At 38.6% G+C, this 23061-nt stretch overlaps 1 protein-coding gene across 1 annotated transcript in view; it reads right to left on the reverse strand.

The window, feature by feature from the left end:
• The window catches only part of Bend2 (BEN domain containing 2), a 59790-nt gene that overhangs the window by 25168 nt on the left and 11561 nt on the right, over window positions 1-23061 (reverse strand). The window contains exons 4-7 of the mRNA XM_085684499.2: window positions 5741-5845; window positions 4453-4783; window positions 2922-3041; window positions 664-789 (exon numbers count right to left, since the gene is read on the reverse strand). Of these exons, the coding sequence (XP_085540625.1) occupies window positions 664-789; window positions 2922-3041; window positions 4453-4783; window positions 5741-5845 (682 nt within the window). The remainder of the gene's footprint in view (window positions 1-663; window positions 790-2921; window positions 3042-4452; window positions 4784-5740; window positions 5846-23061) is intronic.

The raw sequence follows: 23061 nt of genomic DNA on the forward strand, positions 1-23061 counted from the left end.
GGAAAAAAGTATATATTTCAATGGGCAAAATGGTTAAAAAAACAACATAGTGGGGGAGGGTCTGAGAAATAATATGAACTATCTACAGATACCCACAAGTGCTTATAAGGGAATTGTGACAATGGGAACAAAATCTACATACAGTAAGATTTTATATAATACTGTTAACGTGACAAAAATATAGAAACCAGTATTAGTCACATGGTAGGGAACATGCAGTTGGGAAGAAAAGCTTGACTTGAGCGAGGTGGGTAGATTAACAAAAAGCAAATGAGGCAGCCAATGGTGATGGAGTTATTCTGAATCTTGACAACAGTAGTGGCAATAAAACCTACTCATATAATAAGTATGTACAGAAATCAGAATAAGCATAAAACTACTATAAGAAAACTGGGCCTTCTCAATTATATTCAAGTATCAGATCAATGTGAATATCCTGGTCATATTATTTAATCTTGGTATTCTTATATATTGTTGAAGAAATGATAAAATATAGAAGGGATTATGTTCTTATTTCTTACAAATAATATGAATCTAAAATTATTTTAAAATAAAATGTTTAATTTGCAAAATGAACTACAAATGGTTTGCATTAAGGATGCTGAGATGTTTACAGATTGGGTTGAAGAATGCTGTCCTTAAAGTGTATCATCTGCAGCTCACCAGAATCAGAAACGGGCTCAACAGATGAAGATGGATTTTGCTGGCCACTGCTATTTCCCATTGCAGGTGGGTAATTCACTGTCTCAGGGCTGCCTTCCAAGACTGCTTCTGGTATTACTGGAATATCTACAAGAAAACATTTTCAAGGATCCCAATTATGAATTCATACATTGTAAGACTATCCTTAAATAAGGTGTAGAAGCCAGGCGGTGGATCACGCCTTTAATCCCAGCACTCTGGAGACAGAGTCAGGCAGATCTCAATGAGTTTGGGGTCAGCCTGGTCTACAAGAGCTAGTTCCAGGACAGACTCCAAAGCTACAGAGAAACCCGGTCTCAAAACCTCCCCTCAAAAAATACAGGAAATAAACACATTTTCACATAGACTAAGACAAAATTATAATTTTAAAAGGGCCAAAGGAAAATCATATAGAAATTACATGGTGAAAAGAATGAAGCTTTGAGAACCATAAGAAAGGAAAAATGAAAATAGAAAGATATACATGAAGAGAAATTGTGTTGTTCACAAATACTCGTGAGGTGATAAAATGGTATAACTCCCTGGGAAAAAAATTCAGTGAATTCTTAAATGAAGCACGTGTCATCATATGACTCAGAATTTCACATAAATTTATAAAACATATACATAAACACTCATAGTACTTTACTTCTAACAATTAAAAATCCCTGGAACTATCTTCACTATTGATTAGTGGGTGAAGAGACAAAGAAAGTTGTATATACATGCCATGGAATAGTATGTGGCACTGAAGGAAGTGCTGACATGTGCAAAAATTGATATTCATAGCAAGCAATGAATGAAAAATTAGACCCAAAAAGTTACACAGCATTTAATTAAATTGAAGTAAAATGTAAATGAAAAATGTAGAAAAGAAATTAAGGTCACAGATAGCCAAATGGTGCTTAGGATGGAGCAGGGTGGGGTGAAGGGAGATGAGAGAGGGACATGGTTGTAGTTTCCAGAGGGGCAACAGGAAATATTCTTACAATGATGCTAGACATCTCCTATAGCATAACTGTGGAGGTGAACAAGTAAGCATCTCATATTATAAAACTCCATGAAACTAAATATAAACATTCATGCATACAAATATTGATTTAATCAATGTCAATTTCACAGTCATAGTGCTATATTTCGGCAATACATTATCATTGATGAAAATGAGTACAGCTTAAATGTAGCCTCTCTAATTTCTTCTAACATCCAGATTTTAAGTTATCTCAAAATATAAAGTTTTAAGGCTGCTGATGAAAAATAAACTATCAACTACAAGTTCTACACAACTATCCTTAAATATTATGGGGAGAATAGAGACACTGTCCCATGATGAAAACGAAAAGAGCCTTGAATAAACGCAAAGAAGAAATCATTCTAATAGAAAGAAGCAACTATGGACCATTGGGAAGGGTAAAATAACAACAGAAAGATTCTAAATACAAGCATGGATGAAACAGATCATTCATACACAAATGCTGGGAATGAAAAATGTATACAGCAGAAGAAATAGAAGACTGGTAATTCCTAATAAATATGCGAAGAACTAAAAACAACCGAACATCAAAAAATAAATAATCCAATTTTAAAAGAACTAAGCGAAAGTTTTCAACAGATGAAACACAAATAGCTAAGAAACACTTTTTAAAGTGTTCAAAATTGTAACTCACCATGGAAATGTAAATTAAAAGTAGTTTGAGATTCACCTCACCCTAGTGCACCTCACACTATATGTAATAAAAATTAGTTTTAAAAGGACATTAATGTAAAGGAGAATGGGAGGTGTATGTGGTGCAGTTTGGAGGAAGGAAAGGGGAGGGAAATATTGTAATGAAATTATAATCTAAAAAAATAAATTAATGAATCCTTCAAAATAAGTTCCACCTCACCTGAGGAGTTATTGGCAATTGATAGCTACAGAGAAAAGTAGAGTCAATATTTTTTTAAGAATAAGACTCCCGACAGACAGCCTAGGCTCCAGTAGATAGTCATATATTTATGTACATACTGACAACACTAAGTGGACTCAGTGCATTTTTAAAAAGTGTACATGAAGTTGGGAATGAAAAATCGAGAGTGAGAGGGGAGTTGGAGGGGAGGAGAGAGAAGGGAGAGGCATATATGCTAAAAACTTATGTGTATATATAAAATTCTCAAACAATAAAAAAAATTGACACTAACTTACACTGTGGTAAATTTGGATTACAGAGTGCTATTTGTAATGTGTATCATTTCAAACTCACGGAAGTTGTGAAAGACAGGCGGAATGAAAGTGTCTTCCTCTTCTTGATTTTCCTCAAGAGTTGGGTTGTTCATTGTCAGGGTGTGGTTTTCAACATTGGCTTCTGCAATTCCCGGCATTTCTATTTAAAAAGAAAAATTAACTGTTGTCAAATAAGATCTTTCATATTTAGATTATATTCTCCAGAAAAGGAGGAGGAATTAAGATTTTGTACACCCCCCACACACATACACACACAGACTTACTCATTGGAAGTATTAAAAGAAAATCTTCAATACAGAAGGATGTGATGAAGGAAGGAATTTTGAATCATCCAGAAGTAGAAAACCATAGAAATGACAGGTACAAAATGCTAGCAAGAATGTAAACTAGTTTAGATATGCTAAAAAGCAGTCATACAGTCTCACAAAAGTGAACATGCAAATGCCCAAGTTTGTCAAACTGTATACATTCAACATTTGTAGGATTTTACATATCAATTACTATGCTTTGAATGAATGTGTTGTCTCATTTGGAACTGAGTACTGACAACGTGTTAGTATTAAGAAGAGAACTTTGAGAGATTACTAGGCTGTGAGAATTCCTCTCTCATGAATGGCATTAAGTTCCTTGTAAAAGAGGCTTAGTGCATCAGTTATGGAGCTTGCCCTTACAACCTGTAGCCATGTGAGGAGACGGCCTTTCTCTCCTTCACAGAAAGCAGCCTTCACCAGAAAATGACACCTTGTTTTTGAACTTTCCAGCCTCCAGAACAGCAAGAAAATGAATTTATGATTTAAAAAATATTAGTCTATGATATCTTGTTTCACCAGCAGAAATAGACTAAGACATTAATTACATCCCACTGAAACTTTTTATTTTTACAAAGCTAAATATACAATTCACATATTGGTTGTAAGTAATCAAACTCTTGATAAGTTTTTTCAGGAAAATAAAAATTTAAATTTAATAAAAAATGTATACATAAATGCTCAAAATAGTCTTAATTCTAATAGAAAAAAGGGAAGAAAACCCACAAAATTTCCTTTAACAGATGAATGGTTTAGTCGTAGTACATCTACTCCACGAAACAGAGTGTTCAGCAGTAAAAAAAAAAAGATGAAACTGTTGATACACATAACAATTTGGATGAGTCCTCAGGGAATTATATTGTATGGGGGGAAACTTATATTAAAAAGTTACTAGTGGAAGGAAAGGACAACCAAAAAAGATGGTTTTAGGTGTGTATCTGTGGCAATACAACCATGTTGGATAGAAAAAAACCTTGTGATAGGATGTTCTATATCTTGACTGTGGTAAACACATAAACCTTCTCATAATAAACTACACAGAACTAAATTCGCAGGCACAAATGACAACCACAGCTTTCATAAGATGTTACCTTTGAGGAGGATCATATTTCTGACTTGTTTCTTACCACTATATGTGGATCTGGAAAGGTCTCAACATAAATCTTTCAATGAAAAAAACTAATATGTGTGAAGGAGTTTTAAAATATAAAGAATGCTATTTCTGTGTCTTTATAAACTCACCCAAATTGGAAGGGATGTAGACAAGCGGTGAGAGAGTATTTCTGCTGATATTCTCAACTCCTACAACAACTGGGTAAATCATCCCATTAGGGTCAGTGACAAGAATGGTGTCTACTGGCTGCAGAAATATTAGCGGTGCTTCCACAGCAGGCTGCTCAGATGAGGTGACACTGTTGGTTCCTTGAGCACCTTCATCGAAGGGTACTGTGTCCTGGTTAGAAACTAGCTCTTCAGGCTCGGCCTCTGCCACTGGCTCAGGAACTTTTTCCTTAGGGTTGTCCTGGTCCTGGGATGTCTGCTCTGCCTGGTTAAATGACTCGCCACAATTTCCCTACCCAAGAAAAGAGAGCAGAATAAGTTAAGCTTCCCTCAGTTCCTGGACTTCAGTTCCACCATGAGATCAGCCGATCAAAACTTTTCTTTTTGTTGTTGGTTTGTTTCTTGAGACAGGTTGTCATATCATTCAAGTTATCTTACAAATGATGGCCCTCCTGCCCAGGCCTGCTGGGCACTGGGATTATAGGTATATTCAACTACACCTGGTTTGCCAAAACATTCGTTTTGTAATTAAAACTTTATTATATAGAACTTGCAAATTTAAAAAAAAATCATGCACAGAAATAAACAAGATATTCTTGTGTGAATATAAATCACATCTAAAATGACACTAGCCCAATTTAAGTCAACTGTGAATAAAAATAATAATTAAAATGTGAATCATAGATGGCTTAATATATTGTTCTTCCAGAAGACCCAACTTTGATTTTCAGCCCCCCACACACCAAGAAGCACATATCTGCTGGTAACTTCCATCCCATGGAATCTGGCATGCCCTTCTGGCCTCTGCAGCAACTATGCACGTACACACATAAACATAAATAATTGTAAAGTATTTTAATAGCTGGTCAAAACATGTACATCTATACCTGTCACTACACTACTTTTTACTTTTAAAGGTAAATGCTATCCCCCTCTACCCCAGTACATTTCAGGGAAATTTATGCATGGTCATTTAGTAACATAAAAGTACTTGTTGTGGTAATATAGCAAGCCTACATTTAAGCATTTTTTTCAACAGAATTTTAGCCACCCATCTGCTACTGAAACATGTGTAGATCAGTCTTGTTAATTTCACGATTACCAGATCCATATCTTCAGGTATAGAAGTTTAAACAAATTGCAAGAATGCTTTGATAATACTTACACATTTTCCCACAGAGATACAAAGATAATACTTACACACTTCTCCACACATTCTCTACACAAAGGATGCTTTGATAATACTTACACATTTCTCCATCTCTGATACCTCAGAAAACTCTTGTATTATTGAAACAGTTTCAAAAATGTGGGTAATCTGCCTGTTCGTCCTTTCAAGAAGATCTTCTAAATGCTATTATAAATAAGAAAAGTGCAATCATTTTAAAAGAAAAGAAACATATGTTAAAATGTATGAAGCATGGGGCTGGAGAGATTGGTTCAGCTGTTAAGAGCACTTGCAGCTTTCGCCAAGGACCTGGGTTCAGTTTCCAGGACCCACATTGTGGTTTATTACCATGCCTAGTTCCAGTTCCAGAAGATATGTGCCCCCTTCTGACTTCTGCAGGGACCATGTATGCATGTGGTGCATGTATATACTTGTAGGCAAAAAGCTCACATAAAATAAAATGAATATATCTAATAAAAAATTTTAAAAATGAAGTAATTTTTAAAAGAGAATGTATGAGGCTGACCTTTGATTGCTAGGCACAGTGGAAGTTCTCTAGCAGTCAGAAATACCCCATTTCTTCGGTGATGCCTGGGTGTAACACCAACCACTTGGCTGAGACACGGACTCTCAACCTGCCTCTACACTATTTGACCTATGCACACTTCCTTGGAAGAAACTTCAGTGAAGAAGGCGAGCACTTCAAGCCCCTGATAGCCTCCTATGCACACATATATGCTACAGCCACTTCGAATCAATGAAGGTTTTAACACTGGAAATTCAAAATCAAGGGCTCCAAACCACACCTACTGAATGGAGAACTGAGTAGAAGCAAAAGGCTGGGTGCCTTTGTGTGGGTCCAGATACATGCTCAGGTGAAAAAACTCAGGATTGTGGCACTGAGGTAAATAGCACAGCTCTAGGGGAACAGGTTTGACTCCAATACCAGAACTTGTTAGGTGTGTGATGTTGAGGCAGGTTATTCAACTTCTGTGTTCCAGTTTCCTTATGTTCAGAATTGGGATGAAAATACCTCTTAATGGTAAACACTGCTGTAGCACTATCTTAATACAAAAATAGCCGTGCTACAAGATGACTGGTTCAATGGTGCTCAACGCTCCATTAGTGTTATTAACACCTCTGCATACCATGACACAAGAAAAAAGGTGAGGCCTAGCTTGCTCAGAAGAGTAGACAGAATCCAGATTATCAGCTGAGGCTTTTCAGAAGCAGAATCTGTGGAGAGCATTTAAAGGTGAGGTAACAAGGTATAGGTTGGGTGAAGATACATGGAGCAGAAGAAGGATACAGGGCAGAAGAAGGATCAGCATGTTCAAAAATCCTGAGAAGAGAAAGCTCAGTGTTTCAATGTTGTAGAGGGAACTGTGTCCTGAGGGGAGTGCAAGGGTGAGAACCACTAAGAGGAGATAGGCAGGCAAGTAAAGCAGTGTTTTGAAGCTGCAGAAGAGAAAGAGCAACAGGAACTGCATCCATGGTTGGAATGTGGGGGCTGTGGCCAATGTACCTAAGTTTTTCAACAAAAAAAAAGAAAGAAAGGAGGAGGAGGAGGAGGAAGATTCAGAAACCAGCAAAGGCATTAGCCCTGAACAACAGATTTTACTCTTTATGATCCAGAATGGTCCAAAGACAGCTAGGCTCTGGAAGGTTTGCTGGCTATCGGAGCTGACTGGGACTGTGGAATATTTGCCAGACAGAAGACAGCCCTGTCAAAATGGGCTACTCCTCTGTACTCTGCCTCCGGTCCATATCAGGTCTAGAGACATACACAAGATGCCTGGCAAGGAAAAGTTGCTAGAAGGAACTGGAGAAGAGGAGAACCAAGGGCTGCAAGCAGCATAGCCTAGGGGTGCATCAGTAGAATTCAGTGAAAGCCAGGAGCCAGTAATATCAGATGTGGCAGTACTTCGAGAGACAGTTGTTAAGAGCATGACTTGCGAACCTGAGCATTTTTAGCCCTGACATCACATTCCCAGCTTGCCTAGTTGTTGGGACCCTGGATAAATACTATACCACAGGCAGCAGTGTACTAAGGTCTAGGCACTATAGGCTTTACAGTCCTGTTAGATCTCAAACTTTTAAATTTATTTGTTATGTATTTTATTTTCATCTTTACTGGTAATTTAATCTAGAACTTTACACATGCCAGGTAAAGGCTCTGATACAGAATTGTATCCCCAAATCTTTTTTACCTTTTTATTTTGAGACAGGGCCTCACTAAATTGCCCAGGCTAGCCTTGGCCTTGTGACCTTCCTGTCTTAGCCTTCCAAGTAGCTGGGATTGTATGCCTGTCACACCACTTTCACACAGACTTTTGCTTTTCAAACTGTGTTTGAAAACACATTCTATTCAAGAAATACTATAAGAAAAGAACCACCTATTTTATATGTATCTCCATTATTTCTAGGGCAGTGGTTCTCAACCTTCCTAATGCTACAACTCTTTTATACAGTTCCTCATGCTGTGGTGACCCCAATTATAAGATTATTTCATTACTACTTCATAACTGTAATTTTGATACTGTTATGAATTGCAATGTAAATATCCTGATATACAGAATATCTGATATGTGACCCCTGTGAAAGGGTAGTTTGACCCCCAAAGTGGTACAACCCATGGATTGAGAACCACTGCTCAAGGGTATGCAGTTTACAAAAATTCCAGAAAATTCCATATTTCTATTAGTATCTACTAAAAACGTTAAGTTTTTCTAATATCCCCTCAAAATGACACTAAAATAAATTCCTCATAAAATATTCCCTTTGGTTGCTTTGGTTTAAGTTGAGATAATTTTATATGAAGCTAGGCTCAAAATAAAATTGCATCCAAATAAGCCAATTGTCATAGAAGAGCACAAGGAAAAATTAAACATCAAAGAACTTACATGAGTTTTAATTGTATTTAATTAATTATGTGCATTTTATTCTTCTTTTGTTTTTAAATTAGTAATGGAGATTGAACCCAGGGCCTCAATTGTGTTAGGTAAGCATTCTACCTCTGAGTCCCGGTCCCTTCTTCACTTTTTATTTTGAGACAGAGTCTCGCTAAGCTATCAAGGCAGGCTTTGAATTTAAGATCCTCTGAGCTTCCTGAGTGGCTGAGATTTACAGATTTTCACTATTAGTCCCAGTTAATCATAAGTTGTTGTTTTTTATGTTATAATAACCATATTTCTATTTCAATATTTTCACATTGGGATAATATTCTAGTCAGAACTTTTATTCCTCTTCTTTAATTTTATTAAAAGAAAACAAGCTAACAAGCTATCTTTTTTCATTTTTCATACCAATTCCAGTTACCACTCCCTCCCCTCCTCCCATTTCCTCCATCTCCTCCCCATCCACTCCTCAGAGAGGGTAAGGCAGGCTCATTGCTTCAGGAAAAGTCCAAGGCCCTCCCTACTATATCCAGGCTGAACCCAAAAAGAGTGGGTTCCCAAAAAGCCAATACAAACAGTAGGGATAAATCCTGGTATCACTGCCAGTGACCCATCAGTCTGCTCCAGCCATACAACTGTCACCCACATTCAGAGGGACTAGTTTGGTCCAATGCTGGTTCCTTCCCAGTCCGGTTGGAGTTGGTGAGCTCCCATTAGCTCAGGTAAACTGTTTCCGTGACTGAACCCTTCATGGTCTTGACCTCTTTGCTCATATTCTCACTCCTCCCACTCTTCAACTGGACTTTGGAGGCTCAGTCCAGTGCTCTACTGTGAATCTCTGCCTCTGTTTCCATCAGTTGGTGGATGAAGGTTCTATAGTGATATTTAAGATCGTCATCAATCTGACTACAGGGCAAGGCCAGTTCAGGTACCCTCTCCACTATTACTTAGCTGTGGTCATCCTTGTGGATTCTTGGGAATTTCTCTAGTGCCAGGTTTCTTGTTAGCCCCATAATGCTTCCCTCAATCAAAATATCTCTTTCCTTGCTCTCCATTTATGTCCTTCCTCCTTCTCAACTATCCCATTCCCTCAAGTTCTTATCCTCTCCCCCTTCTCCCAACCTCCTCCCCCTCCACCCTCCCTTCTCCCCCCACCCCATGTTCCCAGTTTTGTCAGGAGGTCTTGTCTATTTCCCCTTCCCAGATTGTTCTATAAAGGTTTCTCTTAGGGTTCACCTTGCTACTTAGCTTCTCTAGGATTGTGAACTATAGGTTTGTTATCCTTTGCTTTACAGCTACTACCCACTTATGTGTGAGTACACACCATGTTCATCATTCTGGGTCTGGGTTATCTCACTCAGAATATTTTTTTCTAGTTCTGTCCATTTGAATGCAAATTTCAAGATGCCATTGTGGGTTTTTTTTTTAACCACTGAGTAGTACTCAACTGTGCAAATGTACCACATTTTCTTTATTCATTCTTCAGTTGAGGGACATCTAGGTTGTTTCCAGGCTCTGGCTATTACAAATAATGCGGCTATGAACATAGTTGAAGAAATGTCTTTGTATTATGATTGAACATCCTTTGGGTATATGCCTAAGAGTTGTGTGCTGGATTCTGAGGTAGGTTGATTCTCAATTCTCTGAGAAACTGCCATACTGATTTCCAGAGTCTAACCAGAATTTTTAAGTGTACATTATAGTGGAATGATAATTACAGAACAAGAGAAAAGTTGAATAGTACATGTAACATGAGGGCCTGTACAATGTCACTAAATATAATAAAATCTGTTCAATATTTTAGAAAAATACATTTAAAAGACAGAACCTTGATACCTCACAAAAATTAAATTTAAAAGACAGAACTCTCAATACCTCACAAAATGATAGAGATCTCTAAGAAACTTTAAAATATTTTATTACTCTATAATATTATAAAAGCAAGTAGCCAGTGCTTAATATCACTAGGAGCTAAATTAAGCACTAGGAAAAATATTTTCAAATAGCTTCCCATTTTAATAGTTTTTACTTTTGACCTACATTCTAAAGTATTTCATAAATCTAGTATTATAAAACAAAGATAATGTCAGTCAAAACCTACGTTCATATGAGAATGAAATAATAGAAAAATCACTAATTAATATAAAGGTAGAAATAAAAGAAGTTATATAAGGACTTAAGTTTAAGAAAAGTAACTCATGAGTATTACTATGAACATATTTTACTATAGATAAACACAAAGTTTGGATTGTAACTTGGTGATAAAACTCTTGCCCCATATGCCCAAGGTATTTTTTATGTATATTGCATGGCTTATTTCCTGCCTCTGTCCACTGATGTGGCCTAGTAATACTGACCCAAGAATTAACAATGTATGCACCTAGCATCCAGATCCAAATTTCCATTCTCCAAAACAGAAGGATTCCTTCAGTAGTTGAATTTCTGGGCAGGAGCAGGGGAAATGCTGATGAACATAAAACATCTTGTGATGCCAGAAAAGAAAAAAGTACTCAAAAAAGTTAAGGCAGAGCAAAAAGGCTTTAGGAGTCAAAGGGAAGAAGGTCAAAATTACCCAAACTGGAAAATTAGATCAATGAAATAAGTGGTGCTAATTTTGAATTGCTAATCAAAATACTACAAGCATTGAGTCTGCTTTGATATATTGATATATATATACATATATATGTATATATTTAAATAGATAATACTAGCTCAGTTCATAATACAATAAATGTTGATGGATCTGTTTTTATATGACCATACAAAATTACATGAGTTAGAAATAAATAATTTTCCTAACAAATTCTATTCAAGTATTTCTAATAAAATGAAAGAAATGAATGAATAGAGAGTCACCATTAGGCAAATATCACAGTAATGATGACTGTCAAAACAAAATTCTATGGATAAACAGTAACTAAATTCAATGGGTTTTGGAGAAGCAGAATGTTAAAAGAACCGCAGAAATGCTGTGTATTTAACACTTACAAAAGGAAAAAAATGAAAGATACTTCACAAATCAAGTGATCTATCTTAATATCCCCATTAAAAAGATATATAGACAACATCTACCCTGTGATATGGCTCAACAAGGAGATCAACATCATCTGTGTAGTATTCTTACCAACAATGCATAATCTCAATCTACTCAAAAGTGGGTATTAGACACACAATAATTGAGAGACATTTATAAAGTCAAGACATTATAAAGACATCAAATGTCAAGGTTACAATAACATGGAGAGAATGGGGACCTGTGACAGATCCAAAGAGACAATGGAGACTATTAAATTCAATGTGTGTATGTGTGTGTGCACACATGCATTTAATGATAAATTAGAAGAAGAGGTCATAAATTTGAAAAGGGGTGTTTCACAAGGAGAAATGGTGACTCACAGGAAGAATTGGGGATAGAAATGATATAAATGCAATACACTCATATATGAAATTCTCAAACAATAAGAAAAATTTAAAAACAGGAAAAATTAAATATAAGATACTGGATTGAACCTGATCACAGAAAAAAAATGTGAGATTTGGAAAGAATGGCATAATTCAAGTAAGAACTATAGTTTAAGTAATATTTCTGAATCAGGGTTAACTTCCTAGCTTTGATTATAGTACAATTAGTTTAATATTAGGGAAGTTGAATGAGGTACATATATGGAGAACTCTGTACTATTTTATAACTCTCAAAAGCCTAAAACTATTTCAAAATTAGGAAACCCAATAAAACAAGGATCAAAACTGCTGTGAATTGAGCAATAGGGCCATAACTCAGCAGTGGACCACTTGTCTACCATGCAGGTATGAACTCCAGCACTTCAAAAAAAATCTGTGAATTTCAGACTAGAGAAAAACAAATTGGTTCATAATTGATTGTCCCAAAAGCAGTACACAGATTCAGGGTGAAGAAATATTTCTTTGAGTATGAGTCTAAAGTAAGTTCACAGTACACAAAAATTGAAAAAGAATCTGACATAGAGTTTACTTAGCATGAACAAAACCCAGGAATCCATCTCCAACACTGAAAAAAAAAACCCTAAATTTGTTTCTCAGTAAGTGTGAAAGTACATAACATTTAGCAAATCCTATGTAAAGATTCAAATTTTGAAGAATATCAGTTAATAATATTTCCTTCTTCACAAATAGGTGCTCTATTTGTATTCTTAAATCTACAGGAGCACATTCCAATAATAGAGTCTTGCGAGGAGAATTCTGCGTACTCGTGAGAAAACTCTAAGAAAACAAAAGTCTTGTGACCTAATTTCTTTAAAAAAAAACCACAGAATTGTTCTTGAAATGTGCTTTCATGCCCCTCCCAGGTATGGTGGATAGGAGTGAATTCACTTTAGGTTATTCATTTGAACTAGCTATTGTTATTTGTCCATAGGCCTCTGTAGAAAAATATGTTTTTGCCATATGTGGCTTGCCCTTGGAATTGTATACTTTACTCAGGTTTAACCCTCAGAGCACCAGAAAATTTATACTCCTACTCTCTCAGGTTCATGTTGCCAATTAGACAGGTAAATATTATCTAAGGAGAATTTATTTATAGACTAAAAGGAGATATAAAGGTAAAAATTAAGAGGAATGTTCAGGACATCTATTTTGTTTGAAGAAACCCCAAATGTCTATTTATTGTATCAAAAAATCTCTCACTGAACATACCACATGAAAGCATGCACTGGTAAAACTATATTCTTATTTATTCAACTGCCCTTAAAGTAACATTTTCTATTAAGCATAACCCTTTCTTTACTTCAGTGCACAGACTAGTCTTCCAATAACCTAGGATCATTTCTGATAAGAAAGGAAGTATTTCTAGCCATAAGCCAAGAATACAATGTTACAGGGCTTTTGATCTTCAAATAACCCAAGAGTGACACTCTGTGGACAAGACAGGAAACAATCCTTCTTTGGAATAAAATAGGACATAAATGACTAAATAAACAAAATATATTATAATAACTGAATTATAATAACTATTCAAAAGTCAAATTATGGGCTTTAAAGATCATCTTAATACAAATATGTTAAGTAGTTACCAAAATATTTGTTCTAAAATACATGATTAAACTATTTGAATTAGCCTTGCATTATACACTTAACCAATAGCTAAAAACAGTAAAGCATATATTAAAAGAACAGTATTCTTATTAATTCAAGTTTCCTTAATTCACAATTCCCATTTAATATAACACTTTCAGTACTTCAGGACAAAGACTAGTCTTCCTGTAACCTAGAATCAGTTCTGCTATAAATGCAAACATAAGTACTGAAGAACTCTAGCAGGCCTGAGCTTGGTAAACAGGGCAAAACAGCAGGTCTTGCCCATTTCTCTTCCCTCCCCCTTGCTAAGTCATTAGATTACATTCCTAAAGAAAGCCACCAAGGTCTATTCCGTTATTTGGCCACTTTGTTACACCTGACTCATTCCTGAGGTTGATCACCAAGGTCCAATTCTCAAAACATCAAGGCCCATCAATCAAAAATCCCATGTGCCTACTTTAATTATAAATGCAGTCAAGTCAACAACCAAGAATAGCTATCACAAGTCCACCTCTGGTAAACTTGACACACAACCATTAACACATTATAAATTTCAGAATAGGTGACATTGTTCCTTGAAGGACATTCTTTAAGTATCTTAAACTTAAGACAACCACTGTTACTTTCTTAATTTCTTAATTGATAACACATTTCATGATAAAGAAATCAAGGAAAGAAAACAACTACCTGTACAAACACATTCTTAATAAAATATGACAGAAACTTTCATGTCAACTATAATTCTTGTTTCTGCATGGCCTTAGCTGGCATTTATAACTGGCAACCAGGGATAAGGGGAAGAACACCCTCCCCCTGACTTGACTCATGGTCCAAGACCATGGCTAATGGAAAAAACCTGCCTCTGGCTTGACCTGGAGCCCCTGAGAATTAGAAATTGCCCCCATGACTCAACAATATGGGGGGCGGGTGAGCAGGGCAACAACCAGTCATGCTGTACTTTTCAACTAGCTCACTGTACATGCTCCAAAACCCTATAGAAGCTCTCCACTTTTACTCAATCCTCTGCTGTCTTTCAGTTCAGAAGCAGCTGCCATTCTGTTCTCCCCGTTACATCTCTTGTGTAAGACTGCCACATGGTATGACTTTTTGGTATTCCTTGACTCCTGCCAAGATACCTATGTGCCAGAAAAACCCTTACATTGATAACGGGACTTAGATGGGCTCTCTAAGTGCCTTGAACCCCCCCACCAGGGTCTAAACTGCACCAGGACCCTATCCCTCATCTCATTATCCACCCATAATGAACTTAACTTCTGGCTCACCAATCCCTTGGCATTTCGTTCATCAGAAATAATTCTGTAAGTTTCCCCTTCAGACAGAGGTACCTCCTCCCATGGTATATATGCTGGGCCCTCTTCACTGAACTCATCACCCCCACCCTTGGGACCACAATCCTGCAACTTCCTTATGCCATAATGGGCTATTATGACACTTTCCACTCCCTTTTTCTGCCTCCCTATTAAAGCTGCCTGTAATCCCCCAGTTTCTCTATGGCCTTTTATGATACTATGCTATCTTGTTCCTGTCCGTTTCCTGTGTATAAGACCTTATTCATGAAATCAATTTTTCATTGCCTTTAAGCAAGACTTTGGGCCCCTTCCACAAAAGCCCTGGTACCAGGGGTGGTGCTGATTTTTTCCTCAAACTGTTAGCCCCAATCCCTGTTGAGTGTGGTGATGACTCATTGAATAGCTTGGCCCTATTTGGTATAACTGAGTCCTGGGAATACCTGTAACTACAGGCTACTGCAACCTTTTCGCCTACACAGCCCTCACCCATGTCAACAGGGACATCCTTACCTTCTCATCCCCATTGGGATAATACCTCTTAGAAGACCTCCAGTCTCTCCACCTGGCACCTGACCTTAAGGGTCCACAATTTATTCACTTTTGCAATCAAATCTAGTCTCAATATTCCTTAGATAACCAATTCAAACGGCCACCTAATGGCATCCTAGATTCCCAATATTATTGAGAACTTTTACAACTACTGTGAGCAATCAGGAAAAGAGAACGATTCCTTATTCCCTATATTCCAGTTTTCTCTTATCTTTGGCCCAAGTCCTGTTTGGTTTTTCTCTGCCACCAACACACACAGGTGTGTGTGTGTGTGTGTGTGTGTGTGTGTGTGTGTGTGTGTTCTGTCTTTTTAAGTTTCTGTTGATGGATCTATAATTTTGTTGCAGATGTGTGAGCCAGGACCTGGAAAGAATAGGAGAGAGAAGGCGTAGGCCTTGCTGGCTGGTGCATCTCTAAGCTCCCTCCTGCAGCAGACTCTATACCTATGGGTTCAAATTTATTTCTGTCCCTAAGCCTTCTTTGTTCTTAGCTTACTGGATTCAGTTTTACAGGGACTCAAGTATCTTTTAGGTATAAGTATTATTAAATTATTGTTTTATGCTGCTTCACTCCAATGAAAGGCTGGCTCTGGAGTTGGATCATGGCTCCCCTATTTCTAGACCTAGGCATGCTTATTTAAGGGTTTCCTCCAAAATCTCTGTCCCATGTCAGGCAGGCCACCTGACTATATAACAGAGAAAGGAAAGCAAAACAGGAAACTATTTCTAATAATGATTATTGCTACTCATTTCATCCTCTTTTTGTTTTGAGTTAATTCTATAAAATTTTTGCTATTGTTGTGAATCTTATCTTAAGATTTATAAGACTATTGGTTTAAACTCTTTATACTTCAGAATTTGTAAGTATATTGGGTATGGTTAAAAATCTGTAAAATCTCTAACAAGGGTTAACGTAAAACTCATAATACAAGGTTTTGACAGTTAAAAAATACATAGGTAATCTTAAGGAAATCAGGTGGCATAACTCCATTTTGGGGTATAAGCAACACATGGCTTGCCACTATCTGAGCTGCTGTCCCCCACTAGGATGAAGGCAGCCATATGGCTGGCAACTGTCCTTGCTATGGCTGGAGAGGGTGAATGTCATGTGACTTCACTACAATCTTGATTAAAGGTGACCACATTGTGTAAGCTAAACAAGGAGGCAACAAAAGGTCTTCAAGATATTTTGGATTGGGATGTATGTTCATGTAGGTGATACTTGTTCTAAGGATAAGAATAATAAATGAGGAAAATTAATAAAAAATAAAAGTTACCAAAATAGGACTTAAAAACAGCATCTTATATTGCTAATTCCTACACATTCATTAAAAAGGTTCAACATATTACCCAATCCTACAACCTCACATTACATGACATTTAGATGATTCTCATGAACAACCTTTGCTGTAAGGAGCACAAGTAAGTCTGGGAGCAGGATAGGATGCATGCAGACAAAATTCAAAAATCTAACACTGTCCACCCAGTTGGGGCTGAGGTAGTCCCCATCTGGGGCCCTGAATAAAACTACAATATTCTAGGGGGCATTTCAGCTAGAGATAAATTTATAGCTTCCCTCCTGGATCAATTTATAACTTGCCTCCTGATCAGTATCCAGAAGGCTGACCTTAAAAGCTGTAAACTATATAAAAAATCCAAGAGGTCATTCAGGACAAACAAAAAAGCTTATTCTAATTTCTAGACAATTACAAAAGCCCTCCTACAATATACCAACCTGCATCCCAAGACCCCAGATGGGAAATAACTCCTTATGACCTCCTTCTCCCTGTGTTTCCCCGACATTGGGGCCAAACACCTAGATACGGGATCATTAACTCCAAAGGCACAAGTCTTAGTGGTGGCCTTAAAAGCGTACCAAGGGTGGCAAAGGCCTTTCAGCCAGTTACAGCCACTGCCCCGATGGCCCCCGAAAGCCTGGGAACCTGAGTCCTTGCTTCAAATGCAGTCAAGAGGGCCACTGGGCTCAGATCTGTCCAAACCCTCGAAAACTCTACCAACCATGTCCTATGTGCTATCAAGAGGGACACTGGGCTGTGGACTATCCCCCAGGGCCCTTGCAGTTTGAAGACATCAGGCCCAGATCACCCATCAGCTGACCAGTTATAAATTATCTTTGCTTTTACTTGAGCTGACCCAAAAACCCACCTTTCTACTCAATTCACCTGGACTGTCCTATCCCAGAAGTTCAGGGACAAGCCACATCTACTCGGCCAGGATTTGGCCTCTGACTCACCCTCTTTGTCTCTTCTGAAATCCAAGCTTATACAATACATAGAAGATCTCCTCTGTAGTCCATCCCTACAAAATAGCCAAGATGACATCTCTACTCTACTAAACTTCCTGTCTGACCAGGGATACAGGGTCTCACCCTCTAAGGTCCAGCTGTCCATCCCCAGGGTTACTTATCTGGGGACAAGCTATTACTCTAACTCACAAGGCCATTGCCCTAGGTAGAAACCATTTACCTCAGTTATTTGCAGTCCCCACGACCAAGGATAAAATTCTGTCCTTTCTAGGGATGGCTGGTCTTTTACTCTTGAATCCCCTCGTTTTCTCTTCTTGCTTGCTTCCTATATGAGGTGGCCCTTGGAACCTCACATGAGCCCTTCCTTGCACCCACTGACAAGCTTTTTCATAAGCGTGCTCCTAGCCGGAAATACTAATCAACAGGATGAACCAACTGCTCTTATTCATTCCTTTCAACTGGCAAAGGGACTATACCATTCTGAACCAAGCTTCTTGTCTGAATTGAGCTACTGATTTGACTCCCCTAAGGTATGTAAGAATCATTTGTTTCTGTTGGTTCACCTCTTCAGGCGATTCTTCCCTCTACCTGCTCTAACCATTCATTTCTCCTCTCCTACTTGGTAAGTGTCTTCTCTCTGGCTCCTGGAGCCTGCTATGCCCTCTGTGGCCCCACCATGTGGGCAAGTCTAATTACTAAAACACTTATGCCACTCCCTTTATTGGAGCCCTGTCTGTTTCCTTGCCCCCTCCCCATAAGAGCTGCCTGTGGAGCTTCACCACTTCCTTAAATTCTCCTGGGATTCTGTGACCTTATCCCTCCTGTCCCTCAGTTCCCTCCTGAAAGTCTTGTGGCTTCCCTATGCCTCTTGGGCTTATTTCTTGTCTCTCAGCTCCAATTTGGAGCTTTTGAAACTACCTTCAGTGGAGTTTATTTTGTGTCCTTTTCTTAGAACTCCACAGACTCGGGTGTACTAAAGCCTTGCTCTGTTACTACAAACAGCTTGACTTAAGTACAGCCCAGTAACCAAAGTTAGCATGCTCATTTTTCAAATTCTTTCATGTGGTAGCACATTCTGCCACTGAATAAATAATCCAAAAATCTTTTATATCCAAATTTGCTCTCTCCTCTATTTCTTCCTATCTACATGTATCCAGGTTAGCTCTTACATATGGAAGTCTAATGTCCAAGAGACTCACACCTCTAACCCATCCTAATAGGTTCAGGAAATTGCTCTATATCAGGATGTTAAAAGGCTAATTGAGTTACCTATAACTATCTATCTATCTCTTCTTCACTGGTACTTACCCCCATGCCTGTTTTCTCTATGACCAAAAGGAAGATTACTGTAAAAAGTGGACAGAAACTTACAAAGGTTGCCCACATTGGTCCTGCAAATACCATGGAACAAATCTTGGCTATCCTAATTCCCCCTCATTTTATGTACAGGGGGAATCCTTCTACCTCTACATTCAAGACCTATAGAACACCAGATGGGAGGAGAGTGTCACTGGCAAATTGTATTATGACCTGTTCAGCAGGTGTATATGATCAAAATACAACGAGTACACACCCCACTCTCCTAACATCTAGATTAAAAAAATAGAAGATGTGATCCAACATGCATCAAAGATTTTTACTGCCCTAATGTCTCCCCTCTTGGATGATACTGACTTCACCCCTATGTCCTCATTTCAGGCCTTAACCTCTGCATAGAAGCTACTAAGTAACACCCTGCATGGCTGCTTTGAGGAATGCTGGTTGTGTGTCCCTCCAGTGCCAAACTCTGCCTCACCCATTGAACTATTAGGCTCTCTCATCTCAATACTCACTAACTTCTCTGAAACAAATATCACTACCCATCCTTATCTGTCGCACATCACTCTCTTTGATACCACAGATTGCATTACATCTCCAGGGACACACTTTATGGGTGCACTGGACTCTTTGAATTTTATTAATACTTTGGCCCTGAGCACTACCACCCAGCCCTTACGCCCAAAGGTCCACAATGCCTTGGTCCTCTGCAGCACTCAAGTTTACCACTGCCTACTCACCTGGTGGTCTGGGATTTGGGCTCTGGTGTTTCTTTTCTCGAAATTGGGGGTGGTACCCAGAGAAGAACCCTTGCCAGGTCCAATCACAGAGTTTATAGCGGCATGACATAACAGACGAATAGTTCAGGCCCTGCCCCTTCTCACAATCCTAGGTAAAACTACTGGTGTTGCTACTGGAACATCAGGACTAATTACTTCCCTAACTACCACTGTCCTGTTAGCTTAAGGGCATCAGAAGCCCAAAGTGGCCAGGAGAAAATCTGAGCTTCCAGTTCAATGGAATGTTTGCTGTGTCTCCTAGCAGGAGTGTATCCCCCAGGCACTGGAACCAAAATTTTAAGGCCAATGGAACTTAAGATCCTGGGAACTGGAAGCAAAACTTCCCAGTGGTCCACTAGGGGTAACAGTGAATGGAACTATTCCCCTTTTCACCCCTTTATTCCTGGACCTGTAGATCCTGGCTATGAGAGGACCCGTATCATATAGGATATTGATTCAAAACATATACTGTTTTCTTAAGAAACCTTGCCCAGCACTCCAAGTTGTGGGCCCACTGATGCATTTCACTGGTTGTAAAGTGAGTTTCTATATCAGAAGCAATACTATGTACAATACCATGAGAGTGGATAAAGAGTTCCGTAAGGCCATGGATTGTGATTTTGGCAGAAGCATTATGTCCAAGAGTTGTGTCATATTTTCCTCTGAGATTGAAGCATTTCACTCTGCAGTGACACTCCGTAGGTAGGAAGATAAACAATTCAAAATAGCTTCAGGAAGTCCCTGAAACTGGCCAGATATTTTAAGTCCCTCACTGCCAGGATAAACAATAAAACCTGAGAGTCACTCTGAAACTAAAATGAGCTGCACAGAAGGCTTTGAGAGGAGCTGAGCTGCTAGGAAGACTCTTAGAAGAGAAAAGCTGCAAAGACTCTGAGACCAAACCAGCGGCTTTGAAGAATAAGAAACAACTCCAACTGCCTCAAAAAGGTTTGGAACAACTGAGGCACCTGGAAATAACACTCTCCAGCTTGTTGAACTTCTTTCAGGTTGTATAGTGTGACCTAGGTTCCAAGTTTTGTGAGTTGTCATCAGTGCTGTGGTAGGCTTTGGTGACATAGCTGTCTTTGAGTCATTTCTGCTCCTGTAAGTAACCTCTCATCCATATTCCTGTAATTAACCCCAATAAAATGGAATAGTTCACTATCCTGAGTGTTTGTGAAAAAAATTCAAAGATAGTTATGAGACTTTCATAAACCAATTCACAATCACTTACTCCTAATGACTCAAAACTTGTAGAACCCAAATGGCCACTTGGAAGAGAATGAATAAGTAAACTACATATAAGAATAACACTGGGAAATAATGGGAATAAGATAAATCTCTAAAACATTAGTCCAAGGAAAATACAAAATCCACAATTCTATTTATATAAAATATTTTTATCTATACAATTTTACATGAAACTGTGTAGCAGGTAAATTAACCTAGGATGTAAGATAAATCAAAATATTTAGGGAAGACAACAATTTGCTGGGAGCTTCAAACCCTAAAACACAGCCTGCTTCAGGGCTGAGGGGACCGGAGAGACAGTGGGGAGTGTTCCTGCTGCTGGGCTTTCTTTTTCCCATTCCACCTTTCCCCCAAGCTCGCCTTTTTGTCTGCAAGGTCCTTGGAACCCTGCAATAGACCCTGCCCTAGTGCTGAGGGGACCAGAGAGGTGAGTCAGTGACCACAGGGCCAGACAGCCAGAAGTGCCACTCACTGGGACCTTCCCAGGGAGACAGAATGCAACCCCCCACAATTCCCTAAGCTTTTCTGGCTATCCAGTGGCATGTGTTCCTGCTGCTGGGATTTCTTTATCCAATCCCCACCCTGTCCCCATGCCCACCTTTTTACTTGCAAGGTCCTTGGAACCCTGCAACACAGCCTGCTTCAGTTCTGAGGGTATCTGAGAGGTGAGACAGTGCACACAAGCTTGGACAGGCTGACACCCCACTCTCTAGGACCTCACCAGTGGGCCTGAACTTAGGGGCCCCTCCACAACTCCCTAGCTTTTCTTGCCAGCCAGCTGGGTGTGTCCCTGCTGCTGGGCTTTCCCCCAACCAACCCTGCCCCCAAGCCTGCCTTTTTTGCCTGTTAGGTCCTTAGAATCCTGAAACACAGATTGCTCCAGTACTGAGGGGACCTAAGAGAGGGCAGAACAAGAAAAGCTCCCAAGTACTCAGTCAGTCACAGCAAAGAATGGACCAAGACGCCAAGACCTCATTTGAAGAAAGAGATGGGTAGTCACCAATGCAAGCATTCCTCCAACATTCTGAAAAGTAACATGGTAACACCAGAATCCAGTGAACATGCAACAGGAAGACTTGAACACCACAACCCAGAAGAAGTAGAAGAAAACGACTTTAAACGTAACCTTATGAAAATGATGGAGACCTTTAAACAGGAAGTAAAGAAATGGAAGAGAAGACAAAAAGAAGAAATTAATAAATCCCTCAAAGATACCCAAGAAAACCAAGAAAAGCCATCAAACAGGTAAAGGAAACAGTTCAAGATTTGAAGACAGAAATGAAGGTAATAAAGAAAAGACAAACTGAGGGAACTCTGGATATGGAAAATCTGGGTAAATAAACAGGAACTACAAGGACAAGTATAACCAACACAGTACAGGAGAAAGAAGAAAGAATCTCAGACACTGAAGATACTATAGAGGAAATAGAATCACTGATCAAAGAAAACATTAAATCCAATAAATTATTAACACAAAACATCCAGAAAATCTGGGACACCATGAAAAGACCAAACCTAAGAATAATAGGGGTAGAAGAAGGAGAACTCCAGCTCAAAGGTCCAGAAAATACATTCAAGAAAATCATAGAAGAAAACTTTCCCAACCTAAAGAAGGATATCCCTATGAAGGTTCAAGAAGCTTACAGAACACCAAACAGACTGAATAAAAAACAAACATCCCTTCTCCATATAATAATCAAAACACAAAACATAGAATAAAGAAAATTAAGAGCTGCAAAGAAAAAAGGTCAAGTAACATATAGAGAAAAACCTATCAGAATTACACCTCTCTCAATGGAAACCATGAAAGCCAGACGGTCTTGGACAGATGTGCTGAAGACACTACAAGACCATGGATGCAATCCCAGACTACTATACCCAGCCAAGCTTTCTTTCACCATTGATAGAAAAAACAAGATATTTCATAACAAAACAGACTTAAACAATACGTATCCACAAACCCAGCCTTACAGAAAGTACTA

Source organism: Myodes glareolus, chromosome X (assembly GCF_982192425.1).
Source record: "Myodes glareolus chromosome X, mMyoGla1.1, whole genome shotgun sequence".
NCBI lineage: Eukaryota > Metazoa > Chordata > Mammalia > Rodentia > Cricetidae > Myodes > Myodes glareolus.